Below are 19,687 nucleotides of genomic sequence, written 5' to 3' on the forward strand. Positions count from 1 at the left end.
GCTTCTGGGCTTCCCTGGTGGCACAGTGGTTGAGAATCTGCCTGCCAATGCAGGGGACATGGGTTCGAGCCCTGGTCTGGGAAGATCCCACATGCCGCGGATCAGCTATGCCTGTGAGCCACAGCTACTGAGCCTGCGCGTCTGGAGCCTGTGCTCCGCAACAAGAGAGGCCACGATAGTGAGAGGCCTGCGCACCACGATGAAGGGTGGCCCCCGCTTTCCACAATTAGAGAAAGCCCTCTCACAGAAATGAAGACCCAACACAGCCAAAAATAAAATTTAAAAAAAAAAAAAAAAAAGAGAGAGCTCCCTTTTGTCATGGAACATATGTTATTTCCTTAATCATGCTGCTGTTTTCTTAGATCACTCACTTGCTGTTAGTGAGAGCAGGCTAGAAGGGCTTCCCAGGATTGTTTATAGCCCTGTAGGGTTTGAGACACTCATCTCTCATACGTTTCAGGAAAATAATCAGTTTGAGCAAAGAGACCTATGAAAGCAAACATTTAAGTAATCCTTTTAGTCCTCCTGTGGGCTTTGGGGTTGGATTTAAAATAAACCTGGTAAACAGGACACATACCCATATTTGTCTAAGGCTGTTCATCATGGTGTTATTTGTGGTAACAAAAACTTAAAGCAATCTAAAAGTCTAATAACGGGCATTAAATTACAATACATCTATATGGTGGGATAGTCTATGATCACTAAAGGTGTGTGTTTGAAAATTACTTGATATGGGATAAAACTCATGATGTAAAATTAAAAATGTATCTGTATGCAGTAAAATCTCAATTAACTTTTTTTTTTTTAAGGCACACCTGTAGATGTTGATGCCTGTACGTATACACATTTGTATGCGTGTTTACACAGGAGATGGGGGTGGAAAGCTTGAGGGTCCACCCTTCTCTACAGCTCTGATCTGTCTGTCCTAGGAAGTCCCGTGCAGCCAGTGAAAGAATGGCCAGGGAGCATCTCCTGTAAAGGTGGGGAGAGGTGCACACAGAGGAGGGTTTTGGAGTGAGGATCTAGGCAGCAGGCGAGGGGATGCTTGGGGACGGGCAGCAGAACAGTGAGGTGGATGGTTCCATGTGCATTAGGAGTGCAAGCCTTCTAAATATTAACTCAGAACATTCTATTAGTGTGAAATCAAATGTATATTTATTATGGGAAATCCTGCATTACAGGTTAATAAGAAAATAGACACCCCAACACCCACCTTCACCTGTCCTTCCAGCACCCTGCATGCATGCATGGACACTGGACGTTGACAAGGCCTTGCCTCTGGAACCGCAGCCTCTGCACTCAGTCCAGCTGTGGATAGGGTGCCGGGTCCCTCTCCAGACCCCGGGGCTACAGTGATGAGCAAAGTCACAATCGTCCTCTCTTCCCAGGTGGTCTGTTGGTGGTTGTTGAGGTGTCCAGTGCAGTGTGGAAGTTAGCCAGGTGGGGAGGAAGCCCATCTGGGGGCCACACGTCCAGAGGGCATGGTGCATCTAGGGGGCCCAGGCTCAGTCTAGCTGGAGTGTGCATGTGATGGGGGTGGTGGGCAGTGAGAAGCCAAAGAAAGAAAGATGGAAGGTGATTCTGGAACAATCTTGCTGGATGTGGCGTGAAGAGGGGTCTGGAGGCAGGAGGCTTTTGCAGCAACATGAGTGTCAAATGCCAGGGCCGATCCAGGAGGGGCAGCAGGAGAGAGATGTGCGGTGGAGCCTACTGTCCAATGTGAGGTGCGGCTGGAGGAGCTGAAGGCCAGGCCGTGGAGAGGGAGCTCCCTGGTATGGAAGATTCTTTCTGGGTACAGAGTCCGATGGCCAGTGAGAAGGCTGGTGCCACAGTCCAGATGACATGTCTCTGCTCCCCATGGCGTTTGGGGATGGAGAGGGTGTCCTGGAGCCAAGAGCTCCATGGGCCTTGCACGGTCCCAGGGAGGCCAGGATGGAACTGGGTCTCTGGTTTGGGTGAGTGGTGGGTGCTGGAGTTGTAAACCTTGATGAGTAGTGGCGAGAGCAGGGGGTGGGTGGGGTGAGTTCAGGTGCCTGTGTTTGAAGTTTGATGCGGTGGGACCGGAAAGAGGTCGAGAGGTACGGACCAAGAGTGCCTTTTCACGGTTATCTGCCCACAAACCCCAAATTAAAGCCTTGGAAGTAGAGGAGAGAAGCCGAGACTGTTCAACGGACAAAGAGGGTCTTGGAGACCCCAGGGAACACTGCTCTTAGGCAGCTGCCCAGGCGGAGGGACAGCAGGGTGGGTTCCTGGCATGAAGGGTGGTTGTGGGCTTAGCACTGAGGAGTTGGAAGAGTTGACAGTTGGCTGCAGCAGGGAGGAGAGAGCATGCAGGCAGCTGTGGCGTCGTGGCTGTGGAGGGGACCAGCGTTCTCCGGGGGGAATGTGGAATCTTCTCTGTCCTAGGCATCATTTACTGACCTGTCCTCAGCCCAACACGTGTTTGTCCCAGCATCTGGCACTTACCAGAAGTGCTTGGAGCTCACTCCATGTGTGTGCTGAGTTATTGAGACATTCCAAGCAAACCATTCCAAGCGTTGTTTTGTCAAAGGATAACATGTATTTCAAGGGTTTCATGTGGTCTGCCAGAGTTCCTCCAAGAAGGCTGCAGTTACACGCTCAGACTGTGCAGCAGGCCAGCCCTGCGCTTGTCTGCTCACCTGCCTGGGCCCTGCTCTCAGGACCCCATGTTCTGCACTCACTCTGTCCCAAGTCTCCTGTGTGTGTTGGTGTTTTCTTTATGAATCGCCTCTGTGTGCCCTGAGGTATTTGTAAGGTGGTTCATCACTTTCGCATTCGTTTGTGAAGTCTTTATACATTAACCCTTTGTCATATGTTGCAGACACATGCCAGGATATCATTTTCTTTATACTTTTCATACAAAGTAAGGTGTAACATTTTGTGATTTCAAAGGTACGTTAATCCTTTTTCATTGTAATTCCTGCCTTTGTCATCATACTTAGGAAGTAATTCTTTACCTCAAAGCTGTATATTTATCTACATTTTCTTTTAGTGCTTTTATTTTTTTTTTAATTTTTAAATGTTTTATTTGGCTGCGTTGGGTCTTTGTTCCGGTGCGCGGGCTCCTCATTGCGGTGGCTTCTCTTGTTGCGGAGCACGGGCTCTAAGCACGCGGGCTTCAGTAGTTGCAGCATGCAGGCTCTAGAGTGCAGGCTCCGTAGTTGTGGCACATGGACTTAGTTACTCCGTGGCATGTGGGATGTTCTCGGACCAGGGCTCGAACCTGTGTCCCCAGCATTGGCAGGCAGCTTCTTAACCACTGCGCCACCAGGAAAGTCCTAAATGGGATTCTTTAAGAGACTTTGTCCTGGTGGGAGGGAGGGTGACGCAAGAGGGAAGAGATATGGGAACATATGTATATGTATAACTGATTCACTTTGTTGTAAAGGAGAAACTAACACAGTATTGTAAAACAGTTATACTCCAATAAAGATGTTAAAAAAAATAAATAAATAGCTAAAAAAAAAAGAGAGAGACTTTGTCCTGAGAACTTTTTTTCTTGCTTCATTCTGCGAAGTCTCAGAAACTGCTAGTTTCACTTGTTACCTTCTTGCCAGTTTTGTAAGAAGAAAAGCAATACATTAAGGATTTCATTTTCCTTTTCCAAAGCAAGATGGTGCCACCCGGTTAAGTGGAGTTTGCTGTTGTCCTGGCACAAAGCCTGCCTGCCTTTGAGCTAACAAAGACAGAGATCCCTGGATTTCTTGTTGATGTTTCCAGACATGGCTGATAGCAGGTAGCGAGGCACCAGGGACCTCAATTTCTGATTCTCCCAGTGTCTTGCTCCAGGTGGAGATAAAATTGCTGACACTTTGGCGGCTGCCAAACTAAGAATTAAGATGTCTTCCTCCTAGTGTGTTCTGCCTGACATTTGCTAACGCCCATAAAAAGTAATTGCCTTTTAAAATGGTGTATGGGGCTAGGGCTTGGTTGGCAAAAACATTTGAGTGAAGGCATGGGGGAGAGATAGAAGGTACCTGCTTTTCCTCCAGGGAAGAGAAGGGGATGCAGCACCTTTATTTTCTTGGGGAGCAGAAGGATGCAGTGGGGTAGTTAAATTTGAAAGAGAATAGCATGACACACAAAAAAGAGAGGGGGGCGTTTAACAAGAATCATCCCTAGAGGGGAAGATTAAAGCGAACAGGTGCTAGGAAAATGTCTCTGCATATTAGAGCTTAATTAGATTTGAAGATGAATTCCAGACGGGCTAATTATGTGTGAATTGTTGCAGGTTGTTTCTTGTAGGGGCAAGCATGTATTTTTGGAAATGGTGATTTAGTTTGATTGGGTTTGATTCCTGCCTGCTACCGTATTTCCTCCAGTGAGAAACTACCGCTTGTGGAGCCCCAGGACCCACTCAGCAGGTCTCATACCTTGGGCTGCCACTGTCAAAGCTGGTAGAGCCACGGAAAGCCAGGCCCAGCCTACCTGCTGCATCAACGAGCATGCGGAAGGACCAGCGACTCTTGCCCAGGTGGAAGGGACAGTTTTCCAACCTCAGAGGAAGGCAGACAGACAGAACGGACATTGTTTCCAGGAACCTGTCCTTTGATGGTGCTCCTGCTCCCTATGTAGCTGGCTTAGATGTGTTTGGTTAGATGTATTTGGACCGTTTTCTGGAAGGGCAGAGGGGCAGGTTCTTGCCAGCAGCTTTCTGGGTTGTGAACAGAGAAAAGGTAGGGAAGGTATGGATAATCTGAGATGTTCTGCAGACCAGAGAGTTTAATTTCTGGGGGGGAGAAAAAAAAGAGCAGGGCCACATGGAGCCTCGGGAATTCCTATTAGGATAATGGACTCGGTTTAATGTAGGACAGCCTGAGAAGGTTGTCTCAAAAGATGGCATGGGCCTCTGACTTCCCCGGAAGGTGTGATGTGCTAGGGGTGGCTTTGTGTCACCTGCATACCTCGGGGAGATCTGCTTGACATCTGTTAGGGTCTGAGAGCTTTAATAAACATAAACTTTTATGTAAGGCCCCATAATTGGAAATTATGGATGTATAATTTATATATGACTCAGTGAATGATTTATATAATGTTAAGTGATGATTTAGGTAGAAAATATGACCCCCTCTTGCAGAATCTTTAATGAAGAGTGTTGGTTCTTATGAATTTATTTCTAGAGCTGTGTTTGAACTCAGCAAGATTGACATAAATCAGACCTAATTGTCACTTTATGATTAATGAACATATGCTGGCCATTTTTCCCCATAATTAAACTTTATGTTCCATGCATCTGATAAAGCAAAACAAGTTTAGACTTTGACAGATTGGTGGTGTAGGTTTTCCATGTCTGTGTATTTGTGTGTTTGTGTACTGATTTGTGTGTGTGTTTATTTTATTAATTAATGTATAGGATTAAGTTTCCATGAAGTTGGGTTTCCAGAGGTGTGTGTAAGGTTAAGAGTTAGCATTCAGGTGTGAGACTAGGAGAGCTTATAGAGGAGGAGGGGCACAGATGAGGCCTGATGGGGTGGGAGCCCAGGGTCTGTGTCTCCACAGCTTTAGCACCAGGCTGGTGCTATATATATATTTGTTTGTTGCTCCGTTGGGTCTTCGTTGCAGCATGTGGGATTCTCATTGCGGTGGCTTCTCTTGTTGTGGAGCATGGGCTCTAGGCGCGCGGGCTTCAGTAGTTGTGCATGAGCTTAGTAGTTGTGGCGCATGGGCTTAGTTGCTCCGCGGCATATGGGATCTTTCCGTACCAGGGCTCGAACCTGTGTAGCCTGCATTGGCAGGCAGATTCTTAGCCACTGCACCACCAGGGAAGCCCCCAAGGCTGCTTTCTTGAGTCGTGGCCGTCATCGAGAGCTCCAAGAAGTGATGGAAGGTGGATTCACTGCAAAAATGTGCACATTTTCCTCTCTGCTTTTCATATACTTCAACAAGAATTGTAGTAATATAAGGGGTGAGACAAGCGTGTAAATGGAAAACCTGTCACAGGTTGGTACACCTGCACTCACGCCCTGGACCTTTGCTTTGTGTTTCAGGACATAGACAAGTTTGGCAACGAGATTACCCAGCTGGCTCGCCCCCTGCCCGTGGAGTATCTGATCATAGACGTAAGTGTGTGTCATCTCCCCCTTGGAGGTCAGGACGGCTCGGGGTGGCCTCGCAAGGGCGGCAGCTTGAATACCTGCTCCTCTGCCTGCATAGGACAGGCATCCAGAGGTGTTTTGAGTCACTGAGCTCCTGGCATCCCTGAAAAGCTAGAAACCTTAAGGGCTTTTCGTTGTTTATTTCCTTAAAAGCAATTTAAGGGATTAACTTCTCCCAACCTAAAGTGTAGCAAAGGATCACCGACAAGGCCAAGTAGCCTCTGGAGGTCAGTGAGCCTCTCCCTGGCTCTGTGCACAGGTGCTGCCCTGGCCATAGCTCAGCTGCCACAGCTCAGAGGCCCACTCGTGGGGGCAGCATGGTCTCCTGGAGGGCACTCTAGGAGCCAAGAAGGTACCTGGTACCGACATGCCTTCCCCAAGTCTCGGCTCCTTTCTGGGGGTGTGCTCTGCTCACGGAGATGTGGCCACAGTGCAGAGGGGAGTGCGTGCTGCAGGACTAGAGACTGATGCATTTGCAGTAGTCAGCACTCTGTCCAAAGGGTATGGGAGGCGACTCATTTCCTAATTGCTGCCTGCCAGGATGAATTCGGGCTGCATTTGGACTAGGATGGGCATATGATTCAGGCTATAAAGTATCATTGCATTTGGAGCAGTGGGTCCCTGTGAGCTGAGCCCGCCAACGCTCCATTCCAACTGACAGCTCCCGAGAACATATTTATTACCCAGGCCATGAAGGCATCTGCTTTTTAGACTACCTAGGGTGTAATTAAGATGAAAACAGATTGATGGAGCATACACTTAGGAGGAGTCTGCGTGATTTAAAGCCAGCTTCCTGAGGTCTTCTCTCCCAGTGGCCTCCCCATCCCTTTCCTTTCACGAAGGAGCTAAGTTCTTGCCTTAGTGGTTGTCACCATAGTGTTTGGTTGATGGGGGAGCATTCCACCCTGTGATACCCAAGCGCTCTCTTACTGTGGAAGGAGGTTGGAGCAGGTGCCCAGACAGGTGTGCTTAGCTCCTCGCCCGGCCCCAGACCCCAACCTGACCAGGGCATCTGATGACTAAACCTCATGACCAGGTGGCTCATCCAGGCTTCTGCAGAGGTGCTCTGCAGGTGACCAGGCATCAGCTAGGTGACAAGGCAGGCTGGGTAGGGAGAGGGTTTGAGCACAAAACAAAGTGCTCACCACGCTGCATCCTCTCCCCCAGCATCTGGGATGTTCACAGACTGCCGTGTGAACCTCGGTTCTGTTGCTCTCTAAGGTCTGTTGCAATTACAGGTCTAACAAATACTTCCCTTAATTCCACATTTACTTAACTTGTGGGTCTACTGTTGTTGCTGGTCCACTCCTTTATCTGCCTTCCAAAGGGAGGGGCGAGAGCAGGCCACAAGCCTTGCCTTTGCAGCAGAGTGGCCCCTCTGCCATCTCTAGAATCATGACAACAGCTGAGACTGAGCCCCACATGTGCCACCCATTCTGCGGGCTCCAGGTGTCTGGGTGCATTTGATCTTCACCGCAGCCTTAGGAGGCTTGGGCTCTCTGGTTGTCCGTATCTCTCTGATGAACAGAACAAGGCCTCACAGTAGGACTTGGCAGTGTGCTTGAGGCCACACCTTGTGCCCTGAGACCACGTGGTCTCATCCATAAAAGGCCAGCGGGGCTCAATTTAGGGAGCTGCTGATGGCTTAGCTTACCATTCACAGCGCTGGCACGGTCACAGCAGGTCCTGGGCCAGCAGGCCTGGAACAGCTCGCTGCCTTCACTGATGCAGAAAACAGGCCAGAGCAACATTTTCATTCTTTAGAAATAGTCCCGAAGGAACCAGAATAGCTATGCTAAATCTGGACGAGGTATAATCTGCTGCTGCTAGTGTTATATTGCAGAGGAAAAGCTGTGTCAACCAAAAGATGGCTGATGATGGCTCACACTTGGGTGCGTTTTTGGGGAGGGGCATCTGCCAGGAGGAATGAGAAACTGTATTTGTATTGATTCTTGCACATTTGCCACTGTCCTGTAGCTTCTATTGATTGTTGGATTTAAAATCCCCTCTGTCGTTTCTAAAGCATGTCTGAGCCAAATGAAGGGCTTAGGCTCCCCTTTGGACACAAGCTCCTGACTCCAGCCATCTTCAGGCGAGAGCCATGCCTGCATCTCAGTGGCCTTGCTTCTCTTCCTGCCTGGACATGCCCTGGCTCCATGGAGTGGTGCCTGGGAATTCAGAAGGCTTCAGCCAGCTCGCTGGAGGGCACTGTGGCTCTCAAAACCATCGGGGGCTGGTTCTGCACATGCCCTCCAGACCCGGTGACAGGAACAGTGTCGGTTCCTGAGATGGTGCTCACACCTGCACTCTTTCCTGTGGCCCACTCTTGTTCACCCGCGGCAGCAGGAGAGCAGCTGTGTGAGAGGCCGTCCCAGTGGGGCTGGAGTTAGGAACCTGCCCACAGGCACCATGATCTTACCAGTCATGAAAAATGATTCTTCCATTTGCCTTCCAGAGTCACAGTTTCAGAGTTTTCATTTAGGGGCTGTCCTAATAGTTAAGCATTCCCTTCAGTGTAGAACAGTTAGGACTCTTGCTGCTGTGAGCAGCTCAGGGATCCAGGGAGGAGTGTGCTCAGGGCCCACACCCTTGTTTATAGCACAATTAATTTATCACGGGTTTGTGTTTTTGTTCATTAGATCACAACAACTTTCCCTAAGGATCCAGTTTATACTTTTTCTATTTCACAAAATCCATTTCCTATTGAAAACCGGGATGTATTGGGTGAGACACAGGTAAGCTCTTTGTCTTTAGAAACATAATTTAGAGTCCCTACTGTTTGTTTATCTAGTGTCACTATTGTTTTTCTAGAAAGTACCAAGCTTTCTGACTCTCCTGATTTGTTTTGTGACAAAACCTGGCTAGGCTTTTTTCTAAGACACTGCTGATCACATGAGCCCTCTCCAGGGCAGGAGCAGTGGATGAGCACAGAGGCAAATCCCTGTAAGTCCTCAGGCCTGTGGATTTGCCGGAAGGACCATTCTCAGGGGGCCTGTTTTATTGGTCACTTTTTGTCCTCTCCCAACAACATTATTGATCGTTGGTAAGCGTTGTCTTTTGTGACAGTGTCTCACTTTGCTGCGTGCTCTGCCCCCTACATCATCACCCTGCCATGTTTCTCAGGCACCATCCAAACCATGAGGGCTCATGTGGCCTGGCCACCTTGGCTCTCACCTGCACATCAGGCCCAGTCAGAACTGCTGTGACTGCCTTGTCCCGCCACATCAGTGGTCTGTGAACACACATCCCAAGTTGATAACAGGCACTACAGAAAGGGGCCTGGTTAAAGAATGTGTACAGTGAGATTGTCTTCTGAAGCTGTGATTAGTGTACAAGGCCTCTCTGATGCTTTGGTTTCCTCACTGCCCATCTGCCCTGGTGCTTGTGGAGGTGCAGAGCCACTGACTGGGGTGGCACTCTTGAATCTCCCGCTTTCACTCCTGTTGAAAGTGTTAGTGTCACGTAATCCTCCCCACCGCCCCCCAATTCCTACTCCTCACTACCGTGCTGCCCTGGATCAACAATGTACCTAGACAGACAGGGCTCCTTCCAGCCCCGCAGTGGCCCTTCCCACTCCCACTGGCCCCCAGAGGTGAGTTTGAACATGTCTCACAGCTGGGTCAGCTTCATAGACATGTTGCTTACACTCTTGCATAAGTCAAATGTACTGAGAGAGTTTTCCTGGGAGATGAGGCCACAGCTTATTCTACAACTATGCATTCCTCTGTCCTTGGCTCCCAGTAAGTGGTTCTGGAAGGAGACAGGGAGGCCCATCCATCAGCGCCGAATGTGTTCAGTTCCATCTTTGTAGGACATTGGCTCTCCTGTGACTCTGGCTTGGGACTAAACGGGTGCTTGTGTCTGTCTCCCCCCCATACCTGGCGCTCCAGGACTTCCACAGCCTGGCCACCTACCTGTCTCAGAACACCTCATCCGTGTTCCTGGACACTATCTCGGATTTCCACCTCCTGCTATTCCTGGTCACCAATGATGTCATGCCTCTGCAGGTACGGGCCAAGTGGGCTTCCACTCCTCAGACCAGAGCACACTGGGCAGCCCCAGAGCAGCTAAGTCCCCCTTAACCTGTCCTGTGGGCAGCAGCTTTGCACAAAGGCCTTGATAGAAAGGTGAATTTTTCACTTTTAGCGTTTACACTGGAACAGCTTGTTCAAAAGTGTCTGCCCTCTGTGATGGAGGACAGTTCCTCCATTTGTTAGAATCACGTGGGACGCAGAGGCCGCTTAGCTCTGTGTCCTTCTAGTGGGAACATGAGGGATCCAACAATTTAAAAATTCCTGTTGGAACAGTTTGAGAATCCCGGCCTCTGTTTCTTCCCGATCTCTCTCCCCTCCACCCGAATCAGCTCCAGTTTATCACCTTGGCCCAGAAGGTTGGCCAGCGTCCAGGCCCCAGGCACACAGCTGCACAGTTGGCATTTTTAAGACATGCTGTTGGGGGAGATGAGGGCGAGTGTTACAGATGGCGGCTGCTTTCTGAGCAGCAAAGGGCCAGCAGGTCCAGCCAGGAAGCCCCTTGCATGAGTTGTGTCGTGGCTGTCCTTTTACTTTGGCCCTTTTCCTGCCTGGGACCCAAGGAAATGCATTTCTGTGAGGTGACAGACTAGAAAGGAGAGGCTCCTTCCTCCCACTGCTTTTCTATGTCAGGTGGCCTGTAGCTGTTCTTGTATCTTGTGTCTGTGTTTTGTCCAAACTACCAATTTGTGATACTTGACACCAGGCACCCTGAAACTTTTCACTGGCTTTGCCTTCTCTGTTAAGCCCAGAGAGTTGCACCTCCAACCCCCGGCTTAGCTGCTGCCCCTCCGGTTGGGGAGGTGGTGAAAGCTTAGGGCCTTCTCCCTGGAAAATGTGTGCTGTTTTGCAGTCACTTGTTAGGAAGCATTTTCTGTAGATACTGCCTGAGAGCCCCTGGAAGGCTTTCAAAGTCTCTCATTGTAAAAACTATTTCGTTCTCTTCACTTTGACCCTGGAGGCCTAGGATGCAGAGTGTATTGAGATACAGATGTGATGGAGAAAACAAAGGGCCGAGGGGGTTGTGAGGGCCTCAAGGCCATGAGGCTCCTGCCCATCCACCCAGGCCTTCAGGAGAAGGGCTGTGAGCTGTGATTACCTAGGGGGTGGAGCACAGCCAGCCTGGGACACAGAGTAGCAGAGCGGCCAACCTGGGGATCTCTGGGAAGAATTTAGCACTTGTATTTATAAACCTAAGTGTGTGGTGTTTTGCATTTCATAGTGACAGCCTGTGAGATTTTTGAAATTCCCTCTGAAGTGTGTCTTGATGTTGGGGAAAAAGGAACTTGTGAACAAGTCTGTCTACTGTCAGTGAAGCGAGTTGGAACCTTCTTTTTTGGCTTCTTGCAGGACAGCATCAGCTTGCTGCTGGAGGCCGTGAGGACCAGAAATGAGGAGCTCGCCCAGACGTGGAAGAAGTCAGAGCAGTGGGCCACCATTGAGCAGCTCTGCAGTAAGTGTCTTACCCGCCCACGGTCCCCATTGCCAGGGCCCAAACTCCTGCCCTTCAGGGCTCCAGTACTTCTTCCCGGGCCCTGGACACCTGACCCCAGATGCCTTCTGACAGTGTCGTGGGCAATGGAACAAGCAGACCTCTGCCAGGGCCCACAGATGTTTTCATCACTATAACACGCATAAAGGCCACAGATCTTGGGTATACAGTTCCATGGATTTTTGTACACGTACATACCAGATATGCTATTCTTCAAGCATCTTAGGAGCAGTTTGAAAGTCACTGTTTTAGATGAACAGAAACTTCACACTCACCTAAGTGCTGAGTGCGGAGACCTTGGACTCCTCAGGCTTTTCTTTTCCCCTTTCCCATCAGTTCTCAGAGCATTCTTGGTGGATGAGGAAGAAAAGAGTTAGAGAATAGAGTTCGGGGATCTTGTGTCTCCCAGGTGAGCGCCTCTGTCAGTCAGCCTTGGGAGCTGCCCCCACGCTGCCAGTGCTGTGGCCACCAAGCCCCCCAGCTGAGAGCTTGAGAGGGCGGTGACCATGGCGGCCCTTTTCCCTGCGGCTTTGAGAAGCACTGTAACGCCCCCTGAAGACAACAGTGAAAGTACATATAAAAAAATGTTTAAACATTTTCTCAATCTAATGGGCTGATACTTGAGCCAAAATTAGCCAGGAAACCCTCAGTGGAACCCAAGCGACAGGGAGTCCAGCAGGGTTCTTATTTTCTTTAGACACTTAAGTACCTAGAAGCTCAGGGATTGAGGAGCTTTGGTATTCGTTGTGTCATTCTTCTTCTTAAGTTTTCTTTTTATACGATTCTTACAACCAAACAGTAAAAGGGCTGGATGTGCCATGTACTCTTCTTGCCCTCACGTTCTGAAACAGAGGACCCATTGTTCCCACCAAATTCCCTACAGTGAAGCCCACGGCCTTGTGTCCTTGGGTGGACAGTGGTGAGGTGCCGGCCAGGATCTCAGCGCCTGGTCCAACTCTCTCATGTAGTGGGCTCTCCAAGCCCCTGGTGTTATTCTTCAAATGCTTTACACACAGATATTGAGTGCAGCAGCTTTAGTAGTTTGGAGCCCTCTCTCTCAGCCCAGAAAGTGCACACAGGAAAGCCGGGACAGTGGGTAGGTTAGCTAAGAGGTTATCCTGGACAAGCATTGGCCCAGTTGGGGGAAAGGAAAACTAGATCAGGAAAGGTTTCAGTCTGAGCATTTGGCTTGCTTTTGCCAACCCCATTAGACACTAATGAAAAGCTAGCAACCCCATAGGAGCTGGGTCCCATTGGCTTCATGCCTCATACTTAGGGTGGGAAGAAACCCAAGCCTGAGTCAGGCGTCCTCCAGCAACAGGGTGACACTGTCTGGATCCGCTGCCTGCAGCCTCTGTTGGGAGAGCGCCTGGTGTTCACCGACACTCACTTTGCTAAAAAAGTGCTACGTGATTGTCAAATGCTGTCAACAGATACACTACTCGTGGAATTTCCAGTCACTGCATAGGGTTGGTAACACAAATTAGCAATAGAGTACCCTTTACAGATGCAGAGTCACAGAACATGAGAGATCTCAAGACATAGTCAGTGGAAGCTACATAAGAGCTCTTTGCTGAAAACTAACACTTTGCCAGAAGAAGAGCTAAGCAAATGGAAAAGAAATCCCACTGTGTGGACTGGAAGACAAGATATTTTTAACATGTCAGTTTTCCCTAAATTGATCAGTACAATCTCAGTCAACATCCCTGTAGACAGACAGACAGACATTTATTTATTTATTTAGCAGGGGGGATAATGAGGAAGAAGTTTTAAAATTTATCTGCAGATGCAGAGGGCCTAGAAGACAATCATGGACAAAGAAGAATGAAGCTGGAGGATGTGCTCTGCCTGCTTTCAGTAGTAAAGGTTGCTGTGGTTAAGGCTGGATGTTGTTGGCGTGAGAATAAATAGACTGATGGTCCAGACGGAGAGAATTGAGTGATAACAAGGGTACCTGAGCAATTAAATGGGGAGATGCCCTTTTCCGGAAAATGTGTGTGACAAAACAACTGGATATCTGTGTGGGCAGAATGAACCTTGACTTCTACAGTACACCCCACATAAAAAATCAATACAGGCTAGGTCATAGACTCCAATGGTAAGAGCTACAACTATAAAGCAAGATTTCTATAAAAAAAAAAAACACAGGGCTTCCCTGGTGGTGCAGTGGTTGAGAGTCTGCCTGCCGATGCAGGGGATACGGGTTCGTGCCCCAGTCTGGGAAGATCCCACATGCCGTGGAGTGGCTAGGCCCGTGAGCCGTGGCCGCTGGGCCTGCTCGTGTCCGGAGCCTGTGCTCCGCAATGGGAGAGGCCACAACAGTAAGAGACCCGCGTACCACAAAAAACAAACAAACAAAAAAACAAGTTGAATATATTCAGGACCTTGAGGTAGGACAGAGAAAAACACTGACCATAAAAGATTGGTCATTTGGGGACTTCCCTGGTGGTGCGGTGGATAAGACTCTGCGCTCCCAATTCAGGGGGCCTGGGTTCGATCCCTGGTTGGGGAACTAGATCCCACGTGCATGATGCAACTAAGAGTTTGCATGCCACAAGTAAGGAACCCACCTGCCGCAACTGAGGAGCCCACATGCTGCAACTAAGGAGCCCACAAGCTGCAACTAATACCCAGTGCAACCAAATAAATAATAAATATTTTTAAAAACAAACAAAAATTGGTCAGGACTTCCCTGGTGGTACACTGGTTAAGAATCCTCCTGCCAATGCAGGGGACACAGGTTTGAGCCCTGGTCCGGGAAGATCCCACATGCTGCAGAGCAACTAAGCCCATGTGCCACAACTACCGAGCCTGCGCTCTAGAGCCCACAAGCCACAACTACTGAGCCTAAGTGCCACAACTACTGCAGCCCACACGCCTAGAACCCATGTTCTGCAACAAGAGAAGCCACCACTGTGAGAAGCCCACACACCACAACGAAGAGTAGCCCCCGCTCGCCTCAACTAGAGAAAGCCTGTGCACAGCAACAAAGACCCAATGCAGCCATAAATAAATAAATTTATTTTTTAAAAAAAAGATTGGTCAGTTGGACTTTATCAGGATGAAACACTTGGACTCATCAAGAGACGCTGTCAAAAACTTGAAAAGGCAAGGAACAGACTGGGAGAAGATATTCCACAGAAGATGTTCCATAAAAAGAATTACAGTGATGGTCACCATCAGTCATCAGAAGAATGAAAATTAAACGAGGTACCATTACACATCTTGAGGGTGGCTGAGATGCAAACACTGGCCGTATCAAGTGCTCAGGAGCTCCCAGAGCAGCTGGAGCTCTCGCACGCCCAGTGAGGATGATCCAGCAAGCCCACTGCTACCCAAGAGACATGCAAACACAGATCCACACCAAGATTTGTTTAAGAATATTCATGGCAGCTTTGTTCACAATGGCTCAAACCTGGCAGTGACCCAACTGTCCATCAGGAGGGGGATAGATAACCAGGGATGGTGTTCACATCGAGCTCTACTGCTCAGCAGTGAGAAGGAAGGAACCACTGACACAGCAAGCGGGGAGGGTGGGCAGGTGCATGAGTGGCCACAGCTGACAGCTTTCCGCTCTGCAGACAGCAGCTTATCGGGGTTCTGTGTTTGAGCAGGGGACCCACGGTAGGGACTCTCAAGCCGCATCTGTCCACACCCACAGCAATTGCTTTTAGAGTCCACTCCTACCCTGATAAGCAGCTGTGCAGAGCTCTCAGATGGGGTGGGATAGCTTCCCAGTGCAGAAATGAACACTGCTTCTCTTCCTGCCCCGCAGGCACAGTCGGTGTGCAGCTTCCAGGCCTCCACGATTACGGAGCCGTCGGGGGTTCTGCACATACCACCTCGGCCGCCATGTGGGCTTGTCAGCACTGCACCTTCATGAACCAGCCAGGCACCGGCCACTGCGAGATGTGCAGCCTCCCTAGGACCTAGGGCTCCCAGGCCCTGCTGCCCAGACTGGGCCCACCCTAGCCCTCTCTGAAGCCAGGATTGTTGCAACCATGCCCCACCTCAGGCAGCCCTGAAGGCGAGGCGGGGGCGGCTGCCCTGGTGGTCTCTGACCCATGAAGCTTCTCAGCACCAGGCTTCCCTGGAGGGAGGGAGCCAGGCTGGTGCTCTGTGGGCTGAAACCAGTCTCTTGGTGGAGGCACCGTATGGCCCTATCTGGATGCCCTACAGCAGCTCCCACTGTGGTAGAAGGACTAGGTGCCTCTAAATCATCACCTGGAATTGAGGGGGTGGGAGGGCTTGCTGGCACCATCCAGCTTTCTTTTTTCCTTCCTTTTGGATGCTTTTGGTTCCTGCCCCTCCCATGTTTTTGGTTGGGAGCTCTTGGTGGCCTCTGTACCCCATTGCTCTGGGGCAGGCCCTTCCTGTGAGGGCCACCTCTTCCCCTTCCAGTAGCCATCGTGCGGTGGAAATGCGTGGCCACAGGCTCGCCGGTCTCCCGTCCGCTTGGTCTGCAGGTGAATCTGCTGCCTGCCCTTTTTTGCTCTCACCCAGCGTCCAGGGGGGATTTTAAAGTCTGCTTTGGTTGTAATAACAGTTATCAGTAATTCCTGCGAAGAAGACTTTTATTTATTTTTTTTAAGATAAAAACTGCATAAAAGGAGAGTGAGAGACTAGTTTCCACCTTCGTCCCTCCTTCAGTGAGTCCCTGGAGGTGTGTGCAGGCTGGGTGGGTGGACGGGGGACCCACAGTCATGTCTCCTCACAAATGAACCTCAGTGCCTGAGACTTTCCTGCCAAGCCACATGGCTGGGACGGGTGCAGATCCAGGTAGTCCGAGCAGGAACCTAGTGCTCGTTCCCACTGAGTAGGCAGCCTTTCTGGGGGGCCAGCACTGCTGACCAGGCCTGCATGGGGTGAGCTGGGTGGCCCAGGCAGGGCTGGAAGCTCTGGTCCCCTTTACCCCACACACCATTCCTTCCTGTTGCCCTGCCCAGGCTCTGGCCTCTGGCACGGTGATTTGGCCCCAGTACAGGCCAGGCCACAGTACAGCAGCTGTGGGGCTGCTGCAGGGATGTTGGAAAGTAGGTACTGTGCTGAGGTGTTGGGTCCAGGCTATCCCAGGACAAAGGTTGTGGTCAGACTTTGCATGTGCTCTGGGGTTCCTGCGTTTCCTCTGTGGTTAGGCTTCAGTCTGGCCTTTCCCCAGGAGCCATGGACATCCTGATGCCTCTTTGCCTTAACAAGAGCCGTATCTCTGAGCTGCACCGCACCCACCCATGGGAGAGGCTGACCCAGACACAGGCTGCTTGGGGACTTCATGTCTCTGTCCTAGGGCAGGAGGCAAGCCTGTGTGACCCTCCCTCGCCCTTGGCCTGTGAACAGAGAGCACTTGGGCATGTGTTCACCTGTGGCAAGGGCTGTGCCTGGCACTCCAGGTCCACCTGGCGTGGGACACCAAGTGGCCAGTGGGGTTGGGTCTGGCTACAGCAGATCTGTTCTGGGGAGCAGGAGGTGCAGAGCCCCCTGTTTCCCCAGTTCATCTGTGGCCACCTGCCAGCAAGTTGGGAGGACCATCTGGCCCAAGTCATCTGCTCCTTTGATCAGATGTGAGTCTGCAGCGGGAGCAGGAGGGCGCTGACCTTAGACCTCGCGGCCCCCGCCGTTCCTCCTGTACTTGCTCTGGTCTTTACCGAGCTAATTTCCTTTTCTCTTTGACCAGTGTCCTACTCACCCTGAAGTTCTGGCATCTGCATAGTTCGTTTCCTTTTATCTTTTAGCTAAAGAAAAAGTGTTGTGATTTCTCTGCTTCTGGTTTTGAGTCACTCTTTATTCAGTAATGCACTTTATTTTGTCCAAAGAGAGTCGGGGGTCAACATAAGGAGTGGGGGTACCCTGCCAGCAGGCTTGGGCCCAGGCAGCTTAGCCATCTCCTCTTGCCTAGGGGAGGGGCCCCCAGCTCCACCTTCATCCTACCTGCCTTTGTGTGGACATACCCTCTCATGCCACCAGGCACCAGGCACCGTAGCTCAGCGAGGGGGGACTAGGTGCCCGGCCTCCACCAACTAGTCTGCTCCCGGTGCTCCCCACTTGGGGCTTGCAGGTGTGTGTCAGTTGGGTTTGCAGTAGCATTGCCTGGACTCCAGCCCTGCAGTTGAACCAATAAAAGCACCTGAAGCGACCGCCAGCACCCTGTTTGTCCTTCCTGGGCCCCAAGGCCTCTCCCTGCCCTGAGCCTTTACTTGTCTACCTTGTCAGGTGACTTGATGACTTTCCCCTCCACACATCACTGTTCTCTGCTGACACGTTTAGAGTATTGAAGGGTAGAGACCCAGTCTTCCTGCCCAGGCTCCTCGGCCCTGTGCTCCCAGTGTAACGTCCACTGGAGGAGCAGAGCGTGGCCTCCCTCCATGCCTTTGCTGCACCTTTTCTGCCTGTCAGCAATGTGGCTGCTCCTGGCCTCTGCATGGTGGATGAGGTGCACTCCGCCAGGCAGCAGGTGAAGGATAATGCCAGAATCCCCCAGACTTGAACAGATGCAAGGGGAGCAAGGCCTGGAGGGGACACTTGTCGAGTTGACAGCCAGGGGGCGCTCCCCCTGATGTTCAGTTACCAGCCTTCACACGCACCTTACAACCCACTCTGTCCTTTGGCCACTGGCTCACTGCTTCCTGAACAAGTATAGCTTCTGGACTGGGGTGGGTGGGCCCTCAGCACCTGGCTCCAGTCCTGTCCCTGAGCTTGCCTACTTTTACCAGCAGTGTCCTGCCCTCTCTGTGGCTCAGGCCTCAGGCTCCTGACCTTGTTGGTTCTGTGAAGTGATGAGGTTCTGGAACATCATCCCTCCCCCTGGAATCAAGCAAGTGGAGTGTACTGCTTGGAAATAGAACTCGGGGTCCTGCCACCCCCTTTCCTGGCATGTTCAACATGTTGGCAGACTGTGCTGCCTGTAAGTGCCTGGCACAGCCTGCAGCTTCCCTGCACATGCTGTGTCGTGTCCCTCCCCACCCCTAATGCTGTCTGGTGGTAGTTTGTCCTTGGGAAGATGCAGCCCCCACGTGTGGCATAGAGACCACTGTCCACAGCACGCTCTGCTGTCTCACAGGCCTGCCACAGGCCTTCCATGTACACCCACATGAGGCGCCCCTCACTCCACATCACCCCTGAGCTGGCCAAGCCCTTTGCAACCTCTGGGGGGGATCAGCGTTCAGGGCCCCCTCGCTGTTTAGATAGACTGTTGATGATCATAAATCCTTGTATCACAGAGTGTGCGTCTTGCCTGGACTTGGGGCCAGGAGCCTGCTAGCCCCACTGAGCAGAAGGGAGTGGGGCAGAGGAGTGACCAACTTTACAGTGCCTGGCCAGTCAGGGCTGAACCTGAGAGGTGAGGCCTGGCCAGCTTAGCCCACCTCCCAGATGCACTTCCCCATGTGGTCATTTTCTCTAGGACAATCCCTGTGTAGTTCCCTTGGTGTTGGGAAATAGTCTGGGAGGGCCAGGTTGGGAACTGGTGTGAGCATGTGGCCCACAAGGATTGGTGGTCAGAAGACCAGCCAAGAACACTTGTGCACTCAGGTTGGCGGGGGTGGGGGGGTGGAGGTGGGATTCAGAGTGGTGTGTCTCTTGAAAGGAGCATGTCCTCACTTCTAGTTCCAAAGGCCACGTGGGAGCTGGTCTCAAGAGAGGGCAAAGGACAGACTGCAAATGCCATACTGATTCTGGGTCCAACCCAGAAACACTGGAACAGTAGCGGTCCACTGCCCTGGGGGTTAAGTACCAACCTCAACAAGGGGAATTAGAACTTTTGCTACTGGTTCTTTGTTTTGGCAGGTACACCAGCCTTGGTGAGGTCAGCTTAACTCAAGCCCAGAAAACACTTGGCAGCTGGGCTCCTTAAACTTGCCCTGTCTGGCCACACCCCTCCAGATGCCTCTTTCATTCATGGGTGTCTGACCTTGGAGACTCTCCCATTGGCTTCTTAAAGGAAAGGGGTGTGACTGACCTGTCTGCAGGCACCTTTCAGGGTCGCTCTGGGTCTCAGTCTCATTCGGAGAACTCTTGGCCCCTCTGATAAGAACCTCTCCCCAAAGCCTTGGAGG

The 19,687-nt window shown here is 51.0% G+C and overlaps 1 protein-coding gene across 2 annotated transcripts in view; it reads left to right on the forward strand.

Moving 5' to 3' along the window:
- NPLOC4 (NPL4 homolog, ubiquitin recognition factor) overlaps positions 1–17,397 on the forward strand; it is a 56,353-nt gene extending 38,956 nt beyond the window's left edge. Inside the window, exons 13-17 of one of the 2 annotated variants that reach the window (XM_059047614.2) lie at positions 6,009–6,080; positions 8,756–8,851; positions 10,007–10,123; positions 11,498–11,600; positions 15,415–17,397. In XM_059047614.2, the coding sequence (XP_058903597.1) occupies positions 6,009–6,080; positions 8,756–8,851; positions 10,007–10,123; positions 11,498–11,600; positions 15,415–15,572 (546 nt within the window). In that variant the 3' untranslated portion in view covers positions 15,573–17,397. Of the gene's footprint in view, positions 1–6,008; positions 6,081–8,755; positions 8,852–10,006; positions 10,124–11,497; positions 11,792–15,414 lie in introns of those variants that run through there. The other variant, XM_059047616.2, reaches the window with a different exon arrangement.
- The last annotated feature ends 2,290 nt before the right edge of the window (positions 17,398–19,687 follow it).

This window comes from Kogia breviceps, chromosome 19 (genome assembly GCF_026419965.1).
Source record: "Kogia breviceps isolate mKogBre1 chromosome 19, mKogBre1 haplotype 1, whole genome shotgun sequence".
Taxonomy (NCBI): Eukaryota; Metazoa; Chordata; class Mammalia; order Artiodactyla; family Physeteridae; genus Kogia; species Kogia breviceps.